Source organism: Sebastes umbrosus, chromosome 19, assembly GCF_015220745.1.
Source record: "Sebastes umbrosus isolate fSebUmb1 chromosome 19, fSebUmb1.pri, whole genome shotgun sequence".
Classification (NCBI taxonomy): Eukaryota; Metazoa; Chordata; class Actinopteri; order Perciformes; family Sebastidae; genus Sebastes; species Sebastes umbrosus.
The window spans coordinates 9,814,616-9,835,856 of record NC_051287.1 but is presented as its reverse complement, the minus strand read 5'-3'; the positions used below and the strand labels follow the sequence as shown (position 1 = coordinate 9,835,856).

The window sequence follows — 21,241 nt, the reverse complement described above, 5'->3', positions numbered from 1 at the left end:
TTTGAATGTCCACACTAAAGGATTAGGTGAGCAGCAATCACCACAAGTATTGTAGTCAATTTGGAAGTACCAATTACCAACCAACTTGAAAATCTACCAGAGAAAAAAGAAGATTTAAAAAGTATAGTAGTGTCAAACAAAACAGTCCCCTCAGCAGTTTGCTAACCTAACTATAGCCTATAATTACAACACAGTAACTTATAGATAACATTTTTAAGCTTACACTAGCTTAGCTAATGGTGGATATGTTGGCAGTTATATTTTCTAGATAGTTTTTAAACTAACAGTTGATGAGTTGCATCAAAATATGGATGGACTACTCATCATACAATAGTATTAAAGGTAGGGTTGGTAGTGCTGTTGAAATCGTCATTACATCCCAACAGCAATCAATAAATGAAACGCTCTGGTCAAGAAAAAGAAAAAGACATTCCAGTATCTGTGGCTGTCGCGGGAATGTAATAAGCCTGTCTAATAATACCTGCCTGTCTACCTACCTGCCTGTCTACCTGCTTGCCAGCACGCACGTTGCCCGTGCACTCATTGTGTGTCACCGGAGTCTTTCACAAGCCGCTAGCTTGACAGCTGTGAGTACTAACAACAGCCATGTTCGTTGTTTACGTCCATTATAATCATTTTGGGGGAGTGGCTTTGGAGGGAGGCCTGAAGGGACGGACTTTTTGAGCTAGTGCTGCTACTTTCATTGGAAAAGAGTTGGCAACAATGGGCTGGGTTTTTTAGGTTGGATCATTTTTAAAATCTAGCGTACTCTTGCTAGTTTCTCTAAATTACTGACCCTACCTTTAAGTTTGTTAAATTATAAATTCTGTCCGTCCATAACCTGCGTGTCAGGGCTATGTGGAGTGGTGCTTTGAATTGATGGATGACGGAAACCATTCTGGGTTTGGCTTGTAGGTGGGACATTAACCATCAGTCTGCTTCAAACATAGAATTTTATTATCACTGATAGCAATAGTTTTGGAGAATAGAGAGAGTATGCATACAGTTGTTGTACATTTAATGATGTGCACCATAAAACTGTTGTGTAATACCACATTTGGGGCCATGTTGTGTTTTTATTATTCAATGGCCTTCACAATTAGTAACTAATTATTAACTAATTAAATCCCTGGATCAATACTTTTTAATGACTTTTTGTTTGAGAATCATCATTTTGATGTGTTAACAATAAAACATAATAGTCCTACTCAAATCAATTTACAGAAAAGCTTAGATAGGCTATGATTCAAATGACAATGAAAATCAACGTGACAATATGAAAGGGGTCGCTTGTAATGATGAACCTACAAAGCTTACAGAGCTTTATATCAATTTTCAGCTCATTTTTTTAATTTCTTTCTGTGGAACTAGTCGTCTCTAACCCAGAAAAGGCCTGCCCTGTAGGAATGAGCACGCTATTCTACACTTTTGGTCTACTTCAGTGCATGATCTTATCAATTCCTGAAAATAAGCACGCTCACTTATATAAGATGGAGCCAGTTTCAAAGATTTGGAGCATGCCTAGAACTTCTATCCCCACTAGGCTTAACCCAGATCCCTTAAAGCCTGGAAACATTCTGCGGTCTAGACGACAGCAGGTTGAATTTCATATTAACACCTTCCTTTTGGGACTTCAGGTGAACAACAGTAACAAGAAAGAGTGGAATGGCATGATGGGAGAGCTCCTGGGGGGCCTGGCAGACATGATTGTAGCCCCGCTGACTATAAACAACGAACGAGCCCAGTACATCGAATTCTCCAAGCCCTTTAAATATCAAGGCCTCACCATCCTTGTTAAAAAGGTAAGAGTCCACCTTTAGCCCATTTGGTGCTATATCGATTCAAGCACCCACTGGGGAGTTGCACGAATTGTTCGGTTGTGGAATCCTCTACCCTCCAAGGCAATTTGTGTCCCTTGTATCGCAAATACCAAATCCCCTATACAACCAACTGTTATTTTATACCTTGATTTCTACAGCACAAACACAGCGATGAAGCTGAGAAACTTATGTTGGGCTATATGGCTGATGTGTCTGACAGAAAGTCCAACACGCTTAATGATATTTGCTGAATTGTATTTGAAGAACACAGAAAACATGTCCATCGTAGGGATACTATCCTTATCATTTGACCTTATGTGGACAGCAGAGCTCGTCACATTTCAAAGGTGAGAATTATCTCAGGTTAATGACAACACAACAACATGATTTGATTTTATTATTATTGTGTCATGCAAGAATAATATGCACAGACCAAACGGGCTTACAAGACACCATTATTTAGAAAATAAAGAAAAGACAAAGGCAAAAACCAGAGTAACAGTATACATTACAAATAATACTAGACAAATAAACCATCCTGATGTTTTTCACAAATAATTCACAAATAAATAAAAACATTTAAAATAAAGAAGCATCAATCAATAAATAAATTAAAGGAATAATTAAATAGAAGAGTAGATAGATAGGGGAATTACAACAAAGGTAAATAAATAAAGAAGCAAATTAAAAAAGAAATATCAATTTATGTCACATTTGATCGATTAATTAATGCCTACATTTATTTTTAATATTATTTTTGGTACATTTAATGGCACATTTATTTATGATTTTGGCAGGTTCCGTCTTCCATAGCCATGAAGACCATGTTTCTTTGATAAAAATGAATGTCACCTTGAAGTTGACTGTGATTGACAACACAACTCAAGCAAATCTCAAAAGTCTGCTTTATGATTTTCAACCGGCATGACACAAAAGCATGCCTGGAACATACAAAAAATGTAAAACTGTAGCAAAGCTGGTCAGCAAAAATGTGTAAAATGCACAAAGGATGAAAAGTTGAGGCAATAAACTTGGGAACAGTCATATTATTTTAGTCTATATAATAATATGCAAACATTAGGTAATCAAAGTTGTTGATTATCAACCAATAACCAATTGTGGTGTGTGTTTTCAGGAAATCCCTCGCAGTACACTGGACTCGTTCATGCAGCCGTTCCAGAGCACGCTGTGGCTGCTGGTGGGTCTATCGGTGCATGTGGTGGCGGTGATGCTTTACCTACTAGACCGGTTCAGGTACAAGGGGGACCTGTGTGTGTGTGTGTGTGTGTGTATGCTTGGGGCCCATGTGTGTGTTTACGTGTCCTCACGACTGAATCAGTGAATGTGTGTGCGTACATGTGTGTACATGAACTCCTGAGCGCTGCAGATCTTCCCTCGATGTGGACGTGGAGGCAGACAGAGGTGAAGATTGACTCCAACCATCCCACTGCTCTGTCCCTGTGCCGCCGTCTCTGTCTGTTTTTCTTTCCGAGTTTGTCTCCCTCTTGCTTTGCTCGCTCATGTTCAGTTCCCTTCCCTTCCCTGCCTGGGGTCGCCAGGGTTTTCACCTCTGCAGGTTCTTTGTGATTTCTCATTATCTTTCCTGCAACCCTACCAATTTCTTCCCTCTAGCCCGTTTGGAAGATTTAAAGTAAACAGTGAAGAAGAAGAAGAAGATGCCCTCACCTTATCATCTGCTATGTGGTTCTCCTGGGGAGTGTTGCTGAACTCTGGAATAGGGGAAGGTGAGATTAAAAAAAATCATAACTGAAAATTGACAAATCATCACCAGTAAATGTCACCTTTCTCCCACACAACACTGTAATGCTGTCGAGTACTTTGGTCTCTTTACACAGTTTTGCAGTTGTATAAAGACCAAAATCAAGGCGTTTGTGGCACCAGGCGTTGCCTCACTGTCATGTTGTTCTTTGAGGATGACACATTAAATCCTTTCAAATCACATTTTGTAAAGAAAGGCGGTGATGCGTCTTGTCTTTTAACAGTTTAGACCTGTTGCCTCGGCTTGTTTCATTTGTCTTTCGGTTTTCCTTTTCATGTCTGGTATTTTTAGCGGGTTGTATTTTTATTTTGTTTGTAAACGTTATGTCTTTTTTAATAACTTGAGTAGAGGGTTTATTATAATTAATTATAAAACTGTAATATATGAAATAGAGTGGTCAAACCGTTATTTAACAGAAAAAGAAGTAGCCCGCTAGCTACTCTACATGATCCAGTAAATTATTTTTAATTAAATTTAGTTAATAGTTATTTTACTGTTAACAATGAATTGATGATTAATAATGTTTACCAATTATTAGTAATTCTATAATTTATGTTATTTTATCATTATTTTGTGTAATATGAAATAATTAGTTTATAATTTCTATATTTTGTCATAGCTGATAAGAGACGATAACAATTACATTCTGATTATATAAATAAAGTATTTATTATCAGTTTATTGTTGCACACAAAACAATTTATATACTACATTAAGTATTTATTCGCGAATACCAAAAATGTGTAAACTTTTAAGAAATTGTTTGTAAAACATTTATAAACATTACATAGATAGATGGACCAGAAAACTATTTTTAACTTTTGACAAAACTATTAACTATCTATCTACATAATGTTTATAGACGGTTAACAAGCCAATTAACAACCATTAACAAAGTGTTAAAAATATCTATCTATGTAATGTTTATAGATGTTTTACAAATAATTTCTTTAAGGTTTACAAATAATATCTTAATCAATAACAAAATACTTATATGTGTAGTATATAAAATGTGTGTAAATGTGTGCAACAATTAACTGTTAAAATAACATCAATTATAGCATTACTAATAATTAGTAAACATTAATTATTATTTCTTTGTTTGTTAACATTAAAATAACTATTAACTAAGTTTAATTAACTATCAATTCATCATTTATAAACAATGGTTATTATAAAGTGCTAACATTGAAAGTTACTGAGCTGAAAGGTTGAACCTTGAACTCACCACACAGGTGCGCCACGCAGCTTCTCAGCGAGAATCCTGGGCATGGTGTGGGCCGGATTTGCCATGATAATTGTGGCTTCCTATACTGCCAACCTGGCTGCCTTCCTTGTGTTGGACCGGCCTGAGGAGCGCATCACCGGCATCAATGACCCAAGGGTGTGTACAGGGTGATACTAGATCATGTTACTACACAACAACATGTTTACCTATATAAAAAAAATCTCTATACATATACAATTATATATGTTATACATAAATTAGTAGTCATTACTCTAATGTTTATGTCTTGTCCCTGTCTCTTTTACGCAGCTGAGAAACCCATCGGACAAGTTCATCTACGCCACGGTGAAGCAGAGCTCCGTGGACATCTACTTCCGGCGGCAGGTGGAGCTTAGCACCATGTACCGCCACATGGAGAAGCACAACTATGAGAGTGCCGCCGAGGCCATCCAGGCCGTGCGTGACAAGTGAGTCTCGGCCAGGCCGGGCCGACCAGAGCACGTGTCGGCCGGCTGCTCGACCTATCAGGCACACAGACCAGGGCCAGTCCAGTCAGCTCGGGGGGGAGGGTGGGGTGGGGCACATGGACCTCTGGACCAGGCGGGAAGCGGCAGGACTTACTGCGGCGCTCCCTCTGATCCAGGCCCATCGCCCAGCCAAGACAGACGCCAGGGACAGGAGCAAGTGTGGACGTGTCAACAGCACTGTGAGGTTAAGCTAACATTGAGTGGAAAAGCACCCTTTTTCAGGTTGTACCCAGACGAACATCTTTGAGATGGGGGGAATCCAATGGGGGACGCGCCCTCACCCATCTGGCATTGGATTTCATTTGGGCCATAAGCACCGGTAGAGATTGCTGGTAAACGCTGAATGACACACACGATCTGGTGTGCGAGAGAGAGAGAGGGGTGGGAGCCGTAAATGTGTATGTAAATCATTGTACTGTTGCACCGTAACCCCCTCCTTCCCCTCCTCCTCCCTCCTCCCTCCTCCTCCTCCTCCTCCTCCCTCCCCCTCCCCCCACAGCAAGCTGCATGCTTTCATCTGGGACTCTGCGGTGCTGGAGTTTGAAGCTTCGCAGAAGTGCGACCTGGTGACCACGGGAGAGCTGTTTTTCCGTTCGGGCTTTGGCATAGGCATGCGCAAGGACAGCCCCTGGAAACAGAATGTGTCCCTGGCCATTCTCAGGTCTGTCCCAGCCGAAGCTGCATTATTCGTATGACTTTTTCTTTTGTTTTATTATCAATATGATTTCAAGGTCACTTATTGACCATTTATATCCATCCAATACATTGCCTTATGTAACATCTTCTCTCTCTGTATCTCCCTACACATGCTCTCTCTTGTCTGTTTGTCTTTAGTGTCTGTCTGTCTGTCAGTACACCTGTCCTGCCTTCTCTGTCTCATTTGTGTTGCTATGTGGGAGTGAGCGGCTCGAGTATTCCGCCGTTTGCGGGCCGTGTATTAACTTTGTCACCTCTCTCCCTACCAACCCCAATCCCCTGCAGTTCTCATGAGAATGGCTTCATGGAAGACCTAGATAAAACCTGGGTGAGATACCAGGAGTGTGACTCAAGGAGCAATGCCCCAGCCACACTCACCTTTGAAAACATGGCAGGTATGGTCCTTAAGGCGCAGAGTAAGCGTTAAAAGTGATTGGACAAAAACTGCAGTGGTAAGGTACTGTAGCCCTTTTTTGTCCAATACCTTTACAAAATCGTTGTTTTAGTGTCGACGTGGGTGCGTGGAAGTGTGCCGTACAGTATCTTGTGCTGTGACTTTGTGCAGTTGTGATCTTCCTTTAATATTGTGGGGGGCGCAGCTGCCCTCGTCAGTAGGAGTTTAAATCAAGAGGGGCGACCGCTGAGCATGACAGGCAGATCATGCATTCATGCTAAGTGGGAGCAGCGGGGTTGAAGACCAGCAGCTGACGTATTTCTACATCTGCTCTGTTTCTGTTTCATCTCTCCTTCAACAGGGGTCTTCATGCTGGTGGCAGGAGGAATAGCAGCAGGGATCTTCCTAATCTTCATTGAAATCGCCTATAAGCGCCATAAAGACGCCCGCAGGAAGCAGATGCAGCTCGCCTTTGCGGCGGTCAATGTTTGGAGGAAGAACCTGCAGGTAGGACTGATCCCCTCTGCTCGCTCACACCCAGGGTGGAAAGGCTGAGACTGAGAGAGCCAACAGAGCCCCCTCCTCCTCACGGGGGGGTTGATTTCTGTCTCTCAGCCTCTTTAGGAGCTTTTCATTTTTGCACATCAGCGGTGGTCAGACTGCCAGATCACCGTATGACAAACCGTGATCTCTGTTGCCTTCATGCACTGTAAGGCATCCTCAGTGGCCACCGTGTAGATCCGAACTAGAGGCCAACGGCGACCGTGTCTCTTGTGTGTGCCTGCAGGACAGTAAGGAGGTGTCTGGAAGTGAAGCGGTGGCCGGGACCCCCTCATTAGTATGTAACTAAATAGCAGATCCATTTCCACCCCCATGCCTCTCGCTGTTAGAGTAACAATAAGATAATTAGCCTTGTGACCCTCTAGCGTGATGGACATCTAAATTATCACCTCCCACGTCCATGGCATGACCTAGTATTTTTTTTAAGCTGCTGCTGTGGCGCTTATACACTTCATAAGGTCAGATGATGTGGACATGGAAAGCCAACGAAAAAGAAGCAAATGTCCTGCCAGGAACATCATGAAAACAATAATAACAGCGATTACGGTCCGGTTGATGCACTTTGATCGCGTCATCATTGATTTCCTTCACTCCGGAGGCCATACTAACAGCAGCCAGGAGCTAACAATGCAAATAGAGCATAAAGATTAAAATCAATGGCTTGGCCCAGTCACACCGCAGTGACTCTCCCAGTATTGTCTGCATAATTATAAATGCTACATTGTACAATATGTCTCCTTATCCACTGCAGTATCCATAATGCAGACACCAAATATGGAGTCAAACGTATCTTGCATGCCAAGGGCTTCATGCAACGCAATGACGGCAGAAGAAGGTGTCAATTTAAAGGGTCAGCTCACACAAACTTAAAAAACAAAATGTTCTACTTGCCCAAGCGGCATCCAGCCATGCAAATAGTTTTGGTTTAATCACAGACTGTATATAAGAAGTGGACGTAGTCACCGTGATGCCACCCGTTGGTTTGTGGACTGCGGTTTAGAAGCCTTGAGTTCGGCATTTCAGCCATCACCATCTCGTTTTTGGCTGTCACCATTTTGGTTTTTGGCCGTCACCATCTTGTTTTTCTGCAACCAGAAGTGACACAAGAGGGTGGAGCTAAGTGCAACTGAACGCTGAATAAGACATTTTTAGGCGACCGAAATGTTATTATTAACTTTCATGAGCTAAAAACACACTGTGAAAGATTAAAGTTAAAGATGTAAGATGAAAACTCGGACAATCTCAGACCGGACAACGCCGTGGTAGCGACCTGACAATCACAAGGTAGCCGCGCCCTAAAGTATCCCCTTCTTTATGGTCTATTTGACATTAAATGGGACCATAATTTACTAAATGAACATCATACTGTATTGAAAAACACTTGAAACTAGTGATTGAGACCATAAACTCACGTTTACAATGTTTACTGAGGTAACAAATCAAGTGAGAAGTAGGGTCATTTTCTCATAGACTTTTATACAATCAGACTTCTTTTTGCAACCAGAGGAGTCGCCCCCTGCTGGCTATTAGAAAGAATGCAAGTTTAAGGCACTCCCTCAATTGCTTCACTTGTCAGACCCAGGAGTTGCCCACTGGGTTTAATGCGCTGGGCTTTTGAGATTTGAAACTTCTGCCACCAAACCAAAGGTGAATGGAATTTAATTTGTGATTCGAAGACATCTGCATGGCAAGATATTACTTGGAGTAAATGAGAATTTCCTGTTTTGTAATTTGAGTGAACCAACCCTTTAAGCTACAATCAAGCAGTAAGGTTCCCCCATCAGCCGACGAAGAACATGATTTGTCCCCGTTTTCTAATGCAATCAAACGTGGCTGTGATTCATTGGGGCACCCCTCCTCCACCCACACACCCTCCCTTACTTTACTCTTGATGGTTTCACTCCCTGATTGGATAGCAGGGGGGTTCCACAGTTAATGACCAGTCGCACTGTGAGTCTGTGATGCGGCCCTGTCTCTGTTAACCTTGAACCAAAGCTCAGTGCTTGGCTCTGCTGAATAGAGACAGCAGGGATGGAGGAAGGTACAGTATAAAAGTGCCTGTCAGCAAATCAATGTCCTTCTGAGAGTGTCTGCCATCGACCTGACTACTGTGTGTCGTGAGTGTCCTCATATGGATGTGCGTTCTCTAGGCGCATACAGCAGGCGAATGCATGCAGGGGGGAGCGGGGGCGTCACTGAGAAAGGAGCAGGACGCACTAAACTACCCATAAACCAGCGCGCTTCAGATCCATGTCAGCAATGATCACGTTGATTTCTCTGCACCGCTGAACAAAGGCGGCTGATGCATGCTCATCTTGCTCATCGACCGTCACTGTGGGCCCCTCGAGCTAAATTAACGGACACACACAATCTTCACTGCCCTAAATAGAACCGCCGTAATGGGGTCTCATGCAAGGAGCACAGAGGGAGCCCACGAAGTCAACTCGAGCTGATACAATCTGGTTTGTTCGGCGTGAATATTATTCATGCTGTTTGGGTGCACTGATTAGATTACTCTAATCTAATCTTCACAAATTAAAAATGACATCTTGGTTATGTAGGACACAAGCTTATCACGACGGAAAAATCTTCAAGATCATAGTTTAATGTGGCCTCCTCCTTCCTCAGTACAGCAAGCACTGGAACCTGCAGTCCCATTGTTGACATCATGTTGACTGCTTGTGCTTGTGTTTGCAATTATGTGCTTGTACTGCCTCAGGTTGCTGTAATATGTAAAGCACGGTGCAGTACTGTGCACCCACATACCTTTAAACATAACCTGAGCGAACGTGCACTTCTGACTAACCTAAATCTGTTCATGTACTACATCCCTCATCCTCTACATGCTGTTAAGGCTCAAAAACCCTCAAAATAGGAGTTCATTAACTACCACACCACCAGCCGTTGCTCCCACAATGCTTTACAAACAAATAAAGGTGCATGCATTGTTAAGAATTGCATGCCTAAGATGTTCTTTAAGGAGCTATAGCCACAGAGATGTAGTGGGGGTAGACCTACTTAAAGGGGAACACAACCTAAATTAAGAATTTGAATATGTTATTTTCATGGCCGAGGAAGGTTCAATCAATATTTGTGAACATGAGCTCCTCTCTCTCAAAGCCAGAAACTACAGAAGTAAGTTTCAATCTTTTGGCTATGGAGCAACTCCAGACTTTATACCCGATGACATCACAAGTTTGAGTTTTAGCACTATAGTTTTTGGATTAAGGTTGGTTTAAATCTGTATGATCTAAATTTATAATTTAGATTATACAAAGTATAACGGATGTATGTAATGGATGTACTGTGCAGCCACGCAAACTTTACATACGATGAACAGTGAACACAGCGGTGCATTTAGCAGCTAAAGAGACAAAAACAGAGCTAAAAGAGGAGTGAATATTGAGTTTACAATCACCAGGTGGCCAGAAACACAACTCCACATGAATGCTAATGTTGCTCTGTATCTGTTGTACATGTATTTAGGCAACTGTTTGCTAACAAGTTCGCCTTATACAGTAAAACTTAAAAGGATATAATGTGTCAATTTTGTGCACCGTGAGCTGCGATCCACCGGCTCAGCTGTCGCCATGTTGAGAGCCGTGCAGAGGCACTAGAAATGCTCCCAATCTCACATTTAGCACCTTTAAAAGAAATTTGAATACGTATACTGGAAATTTACAATAAAAAGGCATGTACATTTTTATGTATAATTTATTTTTGCATAGGCTACCTCTCAACATTGATGCCAATATATCTGTAAATACTGTAGCCAATAATATCGGTCAGTTTCATATTTTCATGTATTGTTTTGCAGCTTGGTCTTAATGCTACTAACTATAATGTGTTCTATGAATTTACATCATACAGATTTTTGTCGCATTATGTTCAACTTTATGTTGCTGATTTGAATGAACGTTTTGTTGACCACTACATCACTGAGAGGCTACACACGTCTGGCTTTCAGCTTTCCCTTTTCAAACAGATGTTACTCAGAAGTGCACTGTGTGAACAACACTGAAACTGGTGTCAGATTGGGATGAAAACAGAGTGTCAGCAACCCTGTTGCGTGACGATGATGATGACGATGATGATGATGACGATGATGATGATTATGGTGTGTTATGATGACGCACTGCAGCGGCTCGCCTCTGTTCCCGACAAGAAACAGGCGGCCGCCGTACACTCATGTCCCATGCCACGCTTCATCTGATCTGACGGTCCAGCATGCAGCGCATGGTTGGGACTGTGCACACGCAGCACCTCATCAGGGCCCAGAGCGGCCACACTGCACTCCTGCAGCCTCACACGTGTAAAGATTATATGAAGAGAAGTGACGCCACTTTAGGCGGTGATTTTTCCTGAACCAAGACGCTTACAGTTAGAGGCACTTGTTACACACGCTGACTTCCTCCATTTACTAACATGAGATGTCATCTTCCAACAGGAAAAAAGCATTTTATTTGAAATCGAGTGATGTCGTGTACCAGTCACTCCTCTGCCAGCTCTCATCTATCCTCCACGCCAGCTAACGCCTGCTCGCCACCTGATATCATGTCATTAGGGGGTTGAGAGAGAAAAAAAAAGTGCTGGTTGGCGGGGTGATGGGTGCCCAAAAAAGTGCCTAGTCATGTGACCTGATGAAAACGGACGTACTGCGGGGGGCCAGTGCTGGCCAGGATTGATTTGTCATGCTATTTGTTTTGTGTTTACTTATTCTATGTTTTCCCCTCTTTTATCCCTCTCTCTCCATCCATAAACGGTTTTGGCATGTTGAAATTCACACCACACTGCCCCGCCCGGCTAAAGGGCATCCCTCCCTGCAACTACTCACCTCCATTTATACTTTACAAACATCCATCTTAGAGCGCTTTCTTATTTTAAGATATAGCATCCTTTAGCAGTTCATCATGAAATGAAGTACTCAGCATTGCAATTATTTTCTTTTTTACACTTTAACTTGGATTATTCTTTGCAGCTAGCAGGCGATCATTCCTTTACAAACCTTTTTTTCTTATGCACTTTTTCTCATTCTCCATCCCATTCCCTTGTGTGTGGGGTGAATTTCCATTATACCACTTCAAGGTATAATGACTTTAAATGGGCTTAAATTACTGACTTTTGTCGCTGTTGTTTTCCCCTCTTTGATATGCATTTTAGTGGCCTCTGATACTGTAGCTTCTCGACTTTTTTATACCTGCCTGGCTTTGGATGTGGATGTTTGCTTTGCTAGTCTTTTTTTTTGTTTGTTATTTTAATATCCGCCCTTTTTAGTTCCCTTGGCTTCTGCTTAAGGATCTTCTTTAAAGTAATAACTTTAAGTGGATGGAAATTTATTTTATTTTCCTTTTCTCCCCCTATGCAGCCCTCTTCCTCTCTAGAGACTCAGGATGTAAGAATACCTTAATATGAGTTTTAATTTTATTTTTCTTTGCACACAAACACCCAGTTATTGTGCTGAGAGCACTCTGATGGTACGAGGGAGGGAGGGCACCAAATTGTCTCGCCATCTTGTAAGGATATGGTTAAAACGGCTTCTTTCTTTACTTTACTATTTCTTTTTTTTGTCGACAGGACTGCATTTCTTAATGTTTTCCAGAGCTTTGTAGATTCGGAGTAGATATTTTGTAAAATCATGTTTCATTAGTTGATCCATTTTAAAGTTAAGATTGCTTGTGTGTCGAGATGAGGAAGTTGCAACTGTGCAGCATACAGGAAGAATATTTAGCAGTGTAACGTAGGTATCACACCCACTGACATCTTTACTAGTCATCACTCATTCCAATGCATTTCTAGGGGCCGAGTGAATGTGCCAGCACATTTCTAGAGGACTACCGTGCCATCTTGTGCAGTCCCAGTGTGATATTGTCGCATAAGAATGTAGACGAAATGCCCTCATATCAGACTGAACAGACTACTTCCACTCTCACATCTAACAGGCTTTATTCCTTTCTTTCTCCCTCTTTGCGCATTTTTACATTTCCAAATGCTGTAGTCTTTCTCACAAGGACCCTCCCTCTAATTAGACGATATAAGATAAGGTAATTTACTGGGGTGGTGGGTGGTGGTGGTGGTTGGGAAGAGAGATCGGGTGAGACTGAGACCACGGTTATCACCCCAGCCAGAGGACATGAATAATGTTTCTACATATATTCATTTTAGGATAGGAAAAGTGGTAGAGCAGAGCCCGACCCCAAAAAGAAAGCCTCTTTTAGGTCCATCAGTACCACCCTGGCCTCCAGCATCAAGAGACGTAGGTCCTCCAAAGACACGGTAAGGAGACGAGGAAGCAACATCTTCCCCTTGTTTATTCTCCCTTCTCTTTCCTCTCCTCCTCGTACTCCTCCTCCTCGTCTCCTGTCTCTCCTTTCTCCTCCTCTGTCCTCTCTGCCTACATCTCCATATCGGACCGCGAGGGAGTCCCATGTTCCACCCACCCATTTCCCCACGGCTCCGCGGCCTCCGCCACGTGTCTGTCCGTCCACCATCGATCAGCCATCACCATTTAGCTTCTGTAGATCCTCTACAGGCCGGAAGGTATCAGTGCAGGAACTCAGGTCAGGCCAGGCCAGGAGCTGGGCTCTGAATTCAGGCGTGTCCAGGGTTTTTGGGGGGTTTTGATGGGATTAGCGGCGTGTTCTTCTGGAGGAAGGGGGGTGACAAAAGCAAGCAGTCTGCCAGTGGTGTTTTGTCTTGGGCTGCTCTTCCTCCCCGCCTCTGGTTTGGACGTGGATTCTGGCGATTGTGTCCTGTTTTTGGTGGCGTTGTGGTGTGTGTACTGTAATGAAGCGTATCCAAGATCTATATTTGTGTTCGTGTCCTGTCCATTTTGACCGCTTGATCCTTTTGTATATCCATCGTTTCTTTGCACCACCCGCACTTCCTCCGTTTGGGTTTCAGCCGCTGTTGGTTTGCTTTTGGTTTGAAAAGCATGCGCTGGTGTTTTGTCATTTATTTTTCCAAAATCCATTTCCAAGGTAGTCGCGACGGCCGCTCCTCCTGGGAAGAAAACTAATGTGTTATCTTATTTATGTCTATTTTCAGGATTACACTCATGGATTTCTATTAATCAATTTACTTTTTGCTTTGTCATATTTTCTTTGTCATAATTCTTGTTTATTTTCCAGTGTCCTTGTGGTCCGAACTGTGCATGCCTCTTTCAGGGTGTATTTCCAGGTGGTGATGACGGTCTCCTTTTAATTATTGTGTTTTTCCGAACTACAAGCTCTGTGAAGCCTTAGACTCTCACTGTGTTACAAACACAAGCAAATTTTTCTTTCTAAATCACCACCTCTATATCTTTGCTTGACTCCTTTGTTGCAGCACAATGAGAGTGTCAGGTTTCCTCCACTCCTTCACAGTTCAGTTGAAAAGCCCTGCTCGTTCGCGGTTGGGAGATTGTGCTCCACAAGCGTGGAGCGCTCTGACAAACCAGTGACCCGCAGTCATTTGTGCCCAGCTGCTCCGCCACACATAGCTGGTCGCTGACCAAATCTGGCATGAGAGAAAAATCAAAAACAGCGTTAATCTCTGGAGATAGCCCGGAAAGGCTTCTGTACCAACATTTGTGTTTTGACTGTGTTTCCCAGGGGAGATTTAGCCTAGCAGCTAAGCTAACGGGTCACAAAGTGAAACAACTTTATTGTGTGTTTTTATTTGATCTCCATGTTTTTCTCTCTTTCTCTTGTGTTAACTGTCTTTTTTTTATTATTATTATTATTATTATGGATGTTTCTGCATTGAACCAAACCACCTTTACTCTCCCCTGGAGGTTTTCTCAATAGAATCGGTCTCGTTTGAAGAGAAGAAGAGTTGGATCGCCATTGTTAATATGTCTGTGTGAGGGGTTCAGATGCCCTATAGCTGGAAAACAAAAAGGCTCAAAGTGGACAAATAAACCAGGATTTAGTGCAATGAAAATGGAAGAATTCCCATCCCCAGTCTTTGACCATTATTTTTGATTTTATATAAATGTTCTTATTTTATATTAATGGATATCAATGGACTTGAGTGTCAGTGTCCCTCACCCACATGCCACACTGCTCCTCTCTCCCTCTGCAAGCATGCCGACGACTCTAACTGTCATAGCTGTAGTAACAGTAGTACATCTTTGTAGATAAGAAGAATCACCATAGATGTATTGAATAGCTTTATAACCATTAACTGTGGTTGTGATGTCAGTGAGGTGTTTCTTTCGCTGGTCCACTTGACCCCCCAGTAGGGCACGATGTTAGCAATGGCCCTCAAGGTACAAGACATGAGGAGACCCAAAAAGGGGGGCTGTAAGCCATATGATGATGCAACTCGTGGGTCAAGGAGATGAGGGACATCCACTCTGACTCCCGTTTATCCAGACAAATTTGACATTTTACCACTCAGTCTGGATGTCGCCACATCTGTCAGCATGTTAGTTGCATCATAGCAGCTTCTGAAGCTCATATGCTTGAATGTATTGGCTCTATCGGCTTAAAATGAGAGGCCTAAGATCTTGCCTAATTGAGAAAGACAAAAAAAAAATTGAGATGGGTACACTGAGGCAAGACTCTTCAGTGTTTTGGTTCCGCAATGTACAATCTTCATTTGTTAAATGCACAAAACAAAAAATTTTCTCTCGCACGTTGGATGTGATGAAACCGGTTTTTCCAACAGAGTGCTGTGAGGCAGGATTATGATTGGCATGTTGGAAATCACACATAATGTTGACGAGTTTATTACTCCACCCAATCTCACTGTGGTCCAAAACACAAAAACAGCATGCTATGTACGAGCTCTATTTATCATGCAAGCGACTACATTCACAATGTTCAACGAGTTATTGTTACATCGGGTTTCTATATTTTTTTGCTCGGTAGCAGACTCAGCATTGCAAAATATGGCTTACTGCTGTCAGACCGCACACACACTCCCAAAAGACCTCCAAGGCAAAATCACCGTTGCCATAGAAACTAAGCACCTGCATGGAATCGGGATCTTGTTTTTCCCTCTCAGCACTGTAGACGCCTATAATTCAACGCACTCTGCTTTAAGAGAAGCACAGTGAAGCGGGGACTGGACGTAAGAGTCCGGCACAGCAGCACTTTGAAATCGGCCTAAAATCCATCTCCTCCTCCTCCTCCTCCTGGAGATGCTAAAATTAGCAAAGCCGCCTGTCTGCATGCGTACAAATGACTTGGGAGATAAATGAGCTGTCTGTTTTAGGGGAGACCGGGGATGATGGTCACACCTTTTGTTCAGCATCAGTGACTCAGTGGTTGTTGGTGCTAGATCTCTCAAACTTTGATACACGGTACCCATATTTGTTGACTACAAATAAAACTCATTTGGACGTCTACTAAACGATCCAGCCCGTTCACACGAAAAGACATACGCCTTTCATGATTTCCGCATGTCATTTGTACGCCATGTATCCTGTATTGACTGCAATGTCAACGCATCCGAGTATAAATGCTATTATAAGAGTTAGTGACGTAGTATAAAAAGCAAGAAAGATCACTTATGGTGGGTAGATAGGTCCAACAAACACAGGACTTTTAACCAGGAGACCCGTGTTCAAGACCGTTGTTGACTGGTGTTTGGTTTTGTAAGTTAGGTAAGTGACGTTTTGTCACGTGTTTTTTATTGACGTTTTATATTGACGTGTTTTCCATAGTGGTGTTACGTTGTTTCCGTACATATTTTACTGATTTTACTTAGTTTAAACACAGGACTTTTAACCAGGAGACCTGTGTTCGAGACTGCTATTGTCTGGTGTTTTGTTTTGTAAGTTATGTTAGTGATGTTTGTGACGTGTTTCCCGTTGTTGTGTTGTTTTTTATTGACGTTTGTGACATGAAGTCACCAGACTTTTAACCAGGAGACCCATGTTCAAATTCGTTGTTGGTGTTTAGTTTTGTAAGTTACGTCGTAAAAGCAGTATAGACACCAAATAGATTATAGATGGCTGCCCCTGGGGTGCAGGTTTGTTGGTCCAGAACTGACTTTTTAATGAACTCTTACAACTATCCCCGCCCCAAGCAGCTATTACTGTTTTAGCATGTGGGTTTGAAGTTAGCATGGATTCAAAGCATCAAATTAAACTAGAAACACTGCTTCTTTAGGTTACGTAAGCCAAACTATTGTATCTGCAAAACAATGAACACTAGGTCAAAATTAATCTTGATAACAAAAATGTACTTTCTTACCTGAAAATCATTTTTTTGGTCGTGAAATCCATAATGTTGCTCACAGAGAAATGGCGCTTCTCCTGTGAGCTCAAAAAGCTAATGGGAGTGTACGGTACTGATGATGTCGCCACAGCTCTTTTCTGATTGGTCAGACTGACAGTGTTACAACCATCCCTGGTCTCCCCTACCCATGGCAGGAAATTATCCCCAACATTGTAAGGCTAAAAAATAAATGATGCCTGATTCAAATGTGCTGTTGTCTCTAGACTCAGGACCTTACGTCTGCTCCCAACTAGCCCACCTCAGGCACAACCAAACTGCTTTACAACAATCCAGAGATTCAACAAAAACTGCTAAACCATGGTTTGCCTGAGAGGGGTTAGAGAACCCTTCTGCTTCTACATTTCTGCAGAAATGAAGCACAGGTGTTCTTAGGATAAGACATGAATGTTTAGATTAAGTATACCATGCTTTTGTCCAGAAATGACTGTCTCCTTTCCTCCTTCCCCCCCCATTTCTCTTCATCTCTGCAGCAGTACCCACCCACTGACATCACGGGCCAGCTAAACTTGTCTGACCCGTCTGTCAGTACTGTGGTGTAGAGAGAGAGGGAGGCACCGAGGTCCACTCCCGGAGGAGAGAGGAAACGAGACGAGGGGGAATAAAAGGAGAGGAGGAAGTGGAGGAGGAGAGGTGACGGAGAACCCATCTCCTCGCTCACTTCGCCGTCGAAGCCGAAGCTTTCATTTCACCGCCTGTCGACGGAGCATTTCGAGGAAACTGCTTTGCAGCAGAAGTGTCTGAAAGCACTGAACTTGCACATTTTTTTTCAAAGTCAGGATTACCTGGCGTTAGATGTTTGTAGGGTCCCTGAGCATGCACAGAAGAAACCCATCTGACTCACATATACAACCTTTTCCTTCTGTATATTATTAGCAAACTTATTTAACCTTGTTTTAGTCATTTTACTCACAGAAATTTACTTAATGTGTTGATGTTAACTACTTTAAAAACTCTTTACCAGCTGTATAAGTTTAGCAAGCCAGGTTTAGTTTAGTTAAGTTTATGGATAAACCAGTTTTGGTGCAAGCACTGTACTAAACATATCACTTCCAATTAGGAGATACCATAATAATATCTAGTTTTTCTTAACATATACCGCAATACAAGACGTACTGTAAGCTTCAGTGGATATCAAGTATTTTTTAATGGGAACTACCTGTTTTTATCTACACTTTAAAAGGTTTTTAGAAGATGTTTCTTTCATTGAGAAGCACCAATAATGGCACTAATGATGACTAATCTTGTCTACCAGTGAAGATGGTGTGTGTGCTTGTATAAGAGCTTTATGTATCTGAATGATGAAGCTGATATTATTTTGAAGGCTATATACCAGATTCTGTAGTAGATAAATTGTATATTTTCCCCTTTAATTTTGTACTAATCTGCCAAAAGCATGTTTTTTTTATTTTTAGTAAGAACTCAGTTTCTTAAAGTAAATCTGTTAAGCTTTACTACTATTTATAGCAAGAGATAAGCAGGTGAATATATGAAATCCCAGGTTCATTTGCAGTCTGATGAAACAGTTAAGTGAGGCTGGTGTTTGTTACGTCCAAAGACACTCATCCGTGAGCCATGTTGCTTTTGGGGACGCCCTCTTCTCTTCCTCTCTCCTGCAGCAGTCTTTCTCATTTCCAGTCTACTCGGGGTTGCATCAAAGGGCCAGGTTTTTCACCCAACCAGCATTCGGGTCTTTCGCGCAAAACTTACTCCCCGCCGCAGCGCTGGAGAGCTTTTGCACGAAGGAGACCCGAGTGAATTGAAAGCGCAGTCTTGGTTAGCTGCAAAAACAGGCCGTTTCCCATTTTCTGGAGATGAGAAACCACTGCTGTTTGTTGAAAAGACTATCACACCGTGTCTGGTCTCTGGCACTGCATAGCACTTTATGCTGAGGCGTCTCCTAAACTGTAAAATAAAGATATTGATTTAAGAAACTAGAACAGAACCACTATAACATCAGTCAGACATATTAACTTCTCCACTTTCATAAATCTCTTCTTTTTTTTTTTTTCATTTACTGAGCAGTATGTACAACGTCTTTGATGACACTTTAAAACAGAATTTGGTTTCTAAACTTGAACCGAGAGTTTGCTTCTGATCATGTTCTCATTCCGGCCTATGCATGCTAATACGTGTTACTGTCAGTGCTTCAGTTTGTTTCTGGATGCGTGTTGTTGCTGTGTACAGTCAGCTGAGCTGGGAGGAGCACTGAAGTTGAATAAGCTGTAAATAGAGTCTGGTTCAGTGTGGAAAGGGTTGAGGAGATTGTACTGCTTGTATTACGACTGCAGCCGAGAATGTCTAGTTACACATACACACACACAAACAACAGTTGTGATACACAGGCATGCATCAACATGCACACACACACACCCACATCTACACACACACACACACGCACACACGCACACACACACACCCACACAAACACACCCACACAAAAACACAACCCCTTAAGGGAAGAATCACTTGTTTTTCTTACCTTTTTGAGTAAAGATCTTGCATTGAATCATCTTGTTTATACAACTGTAAATAAAATATACTTGCATTGCCAAGTCTAACCAATCCTGTTATTTTATTGTTTTTAGGTGTCCAACTAACAATTATGTACATTATCAATTCATTTTATTTATTTTTTTGATTACTCAGTTAATCTTATAGTCTATAAATGTCAGGAAATACTGAGAAATACCCGTCACAATTTCCCAGCGACCAAGGTGACATCCTCGAATAGCTTTTTTGTCCAACAAACCACCCGATTCGACTGTTATCAGACCATTAAATGTGCGTTATCGCTCGCTATAAGCCTCATAGATGTGGGTCAGTAGGGGCCTATTATGCCTTAAAAGCAACAAGTTCTCAAAACATTGTGTTTTTGCTTAAGATAACTATGTTTCAAAAATTAAAGTGAAACTTAACGCTTGTGAACACAAAGACAACATGTCATACTTGGAATTTTTGCTAGATGAATGACTTGAATTATTAATTGTAAATCAAAATTGTTGTCAACCGATTTTCTTCCGATTGACTAATGGATTATTGGACTCATCATTTCAACACAAATTATGGAGTAAGTAACATTTTTGTAATACAGTACTTCACAGTCACAAAACCTACGAAATCCATTGGACCATGTCATACTAGCTTGTCAGGAAGGAGGCTAAATAACGCTCCAAACTTATGCTAAATTTTGGCGAGGAAAAACTAGCATGGCCATTTTCAAAGGGGTCCCTTGACTTCTGACCTCAAGATATGTGAATGAAATTGGGCTCTATGGGGGGGTGAGGGTTTCTGGACAACATTTGTCATTATTTTGTGTTGCTAATTGATTTCCAATAATATTATATACATACATTTGCATAAAACAGGCATATTTGCCCACTCCCATGTTAATAAGAATATTAAATACTTGACAAATCTCCTTTTAAGGCTTGATCTGCCTTTACACTGCATGGTTGACTCATAATGCATAACTGCAAGCAGCAATTTCTAGCAAATAAGCTCAGACAACACAAGAGTTTGTGACCTGCCCAGCAGGAAGCAGCAGAGAGCCAAAGCAAATGGCTGGTGTGGTGAACATGTGAGCAAGTAAGAGCCAGACATCTCCCTCAGGAGTTGATGGACACCAAATAGAGCTAAAACGAGAGACTTACATTCATTAAGTGGACACAAACACGACTCCAGTAAGATGATTATGGTACTGTGTGTCTGGTGAATGTGTATGAAAGCACATTTTTACTAATGTGTTATCCATAATAAAACATTTTTTAGCTAACAGTTTTTCAAGGGTGTGATTCTGGATTGTTTTAGAGAGTCTGGTGCCCGGGTGGTACAAAAATACTTTAAAACGGTAGAAGAAACAAACCTAATGCATCATAAAATAAAAAAGGGGGAACATGCAGTTGAAGAACCATGTTTTCTATTAAAGTAGAAATTAATATTTTGTGCAGAGAATAAATCCATTTCACCATTTAATTTAATTTAATTCCGTTATATTCCCATTAAGCCTCAG

At 41.8% G+C, this 21,241-nt stretch overlaps 1 protein-coding gene across 12 annotated transcripts in view; it reads left to right on the top strand.

Moving 5' to 3' along the window:
• grin1a (glutamate receptor, ionotropic, N-methyl D-aspartate 1a) overlaps positions 1-19,794 on the top strand; it is a 39,785-nt gene extending 19,991 nt beyond the window's left edge. For 3 of the 12 annotated variants that reach the window (XM_037752121.1, XM_037752125.1, XM_037752124.1), the window contains 12 exons: positions 1,638-1,802; positions 2,956-3,074; positions 3,453-3,565; positions 4,836-4,984; positions 5,138-5,295; positions 5,855-6,016; positions 6,337-6,446; positions 6,807-6,952; positions 7,233-7,283; positions 12,372-12,398; positions 13,169-13,279; positions 17,703-19,794. In XM_037752121.1, the coding sequence (XP_037608049.1) occupies positions 1,638-1,802; positions 2,956-3,074; positions 3,453-3,565; positions 4,836-4,984; positions 5,138-5,295; positions 5,855-6,016; positions 6,337-6,446; positions 6,807-6,952; positions 7,233-7,283; positions 12,372-12,398; positions 13,169-13,279; positions 17,703-17,771 (1,380 nt within the window). In that variant the 3' untranslated portion in view covers positions 17,772-19,794. Of the gene's footprint in view, positions 1-1,637; positions 1,803-2,955; positions 3,075-3,452; positions 3,566-4,835; positions 4,985-5,137; positions 5,296-5,854; positions 6,017-6,336; positions 6,447-6,806; positions 6,953-7,232; positions 7,284-12,371; positions 12,399-13,001; positions 13,048-13,168; positions 13,280-17,702 lie in introns of those variants that run through there. The other 9 variants (XM_037752130.1, XM_037752133.1, XM_037752131.1 and 6 more) reach the window with 7 other exon arrangements.
• The last annotated feature ends 1,447 nt before the right edge of the window (positions 19,795-21,241 follow it).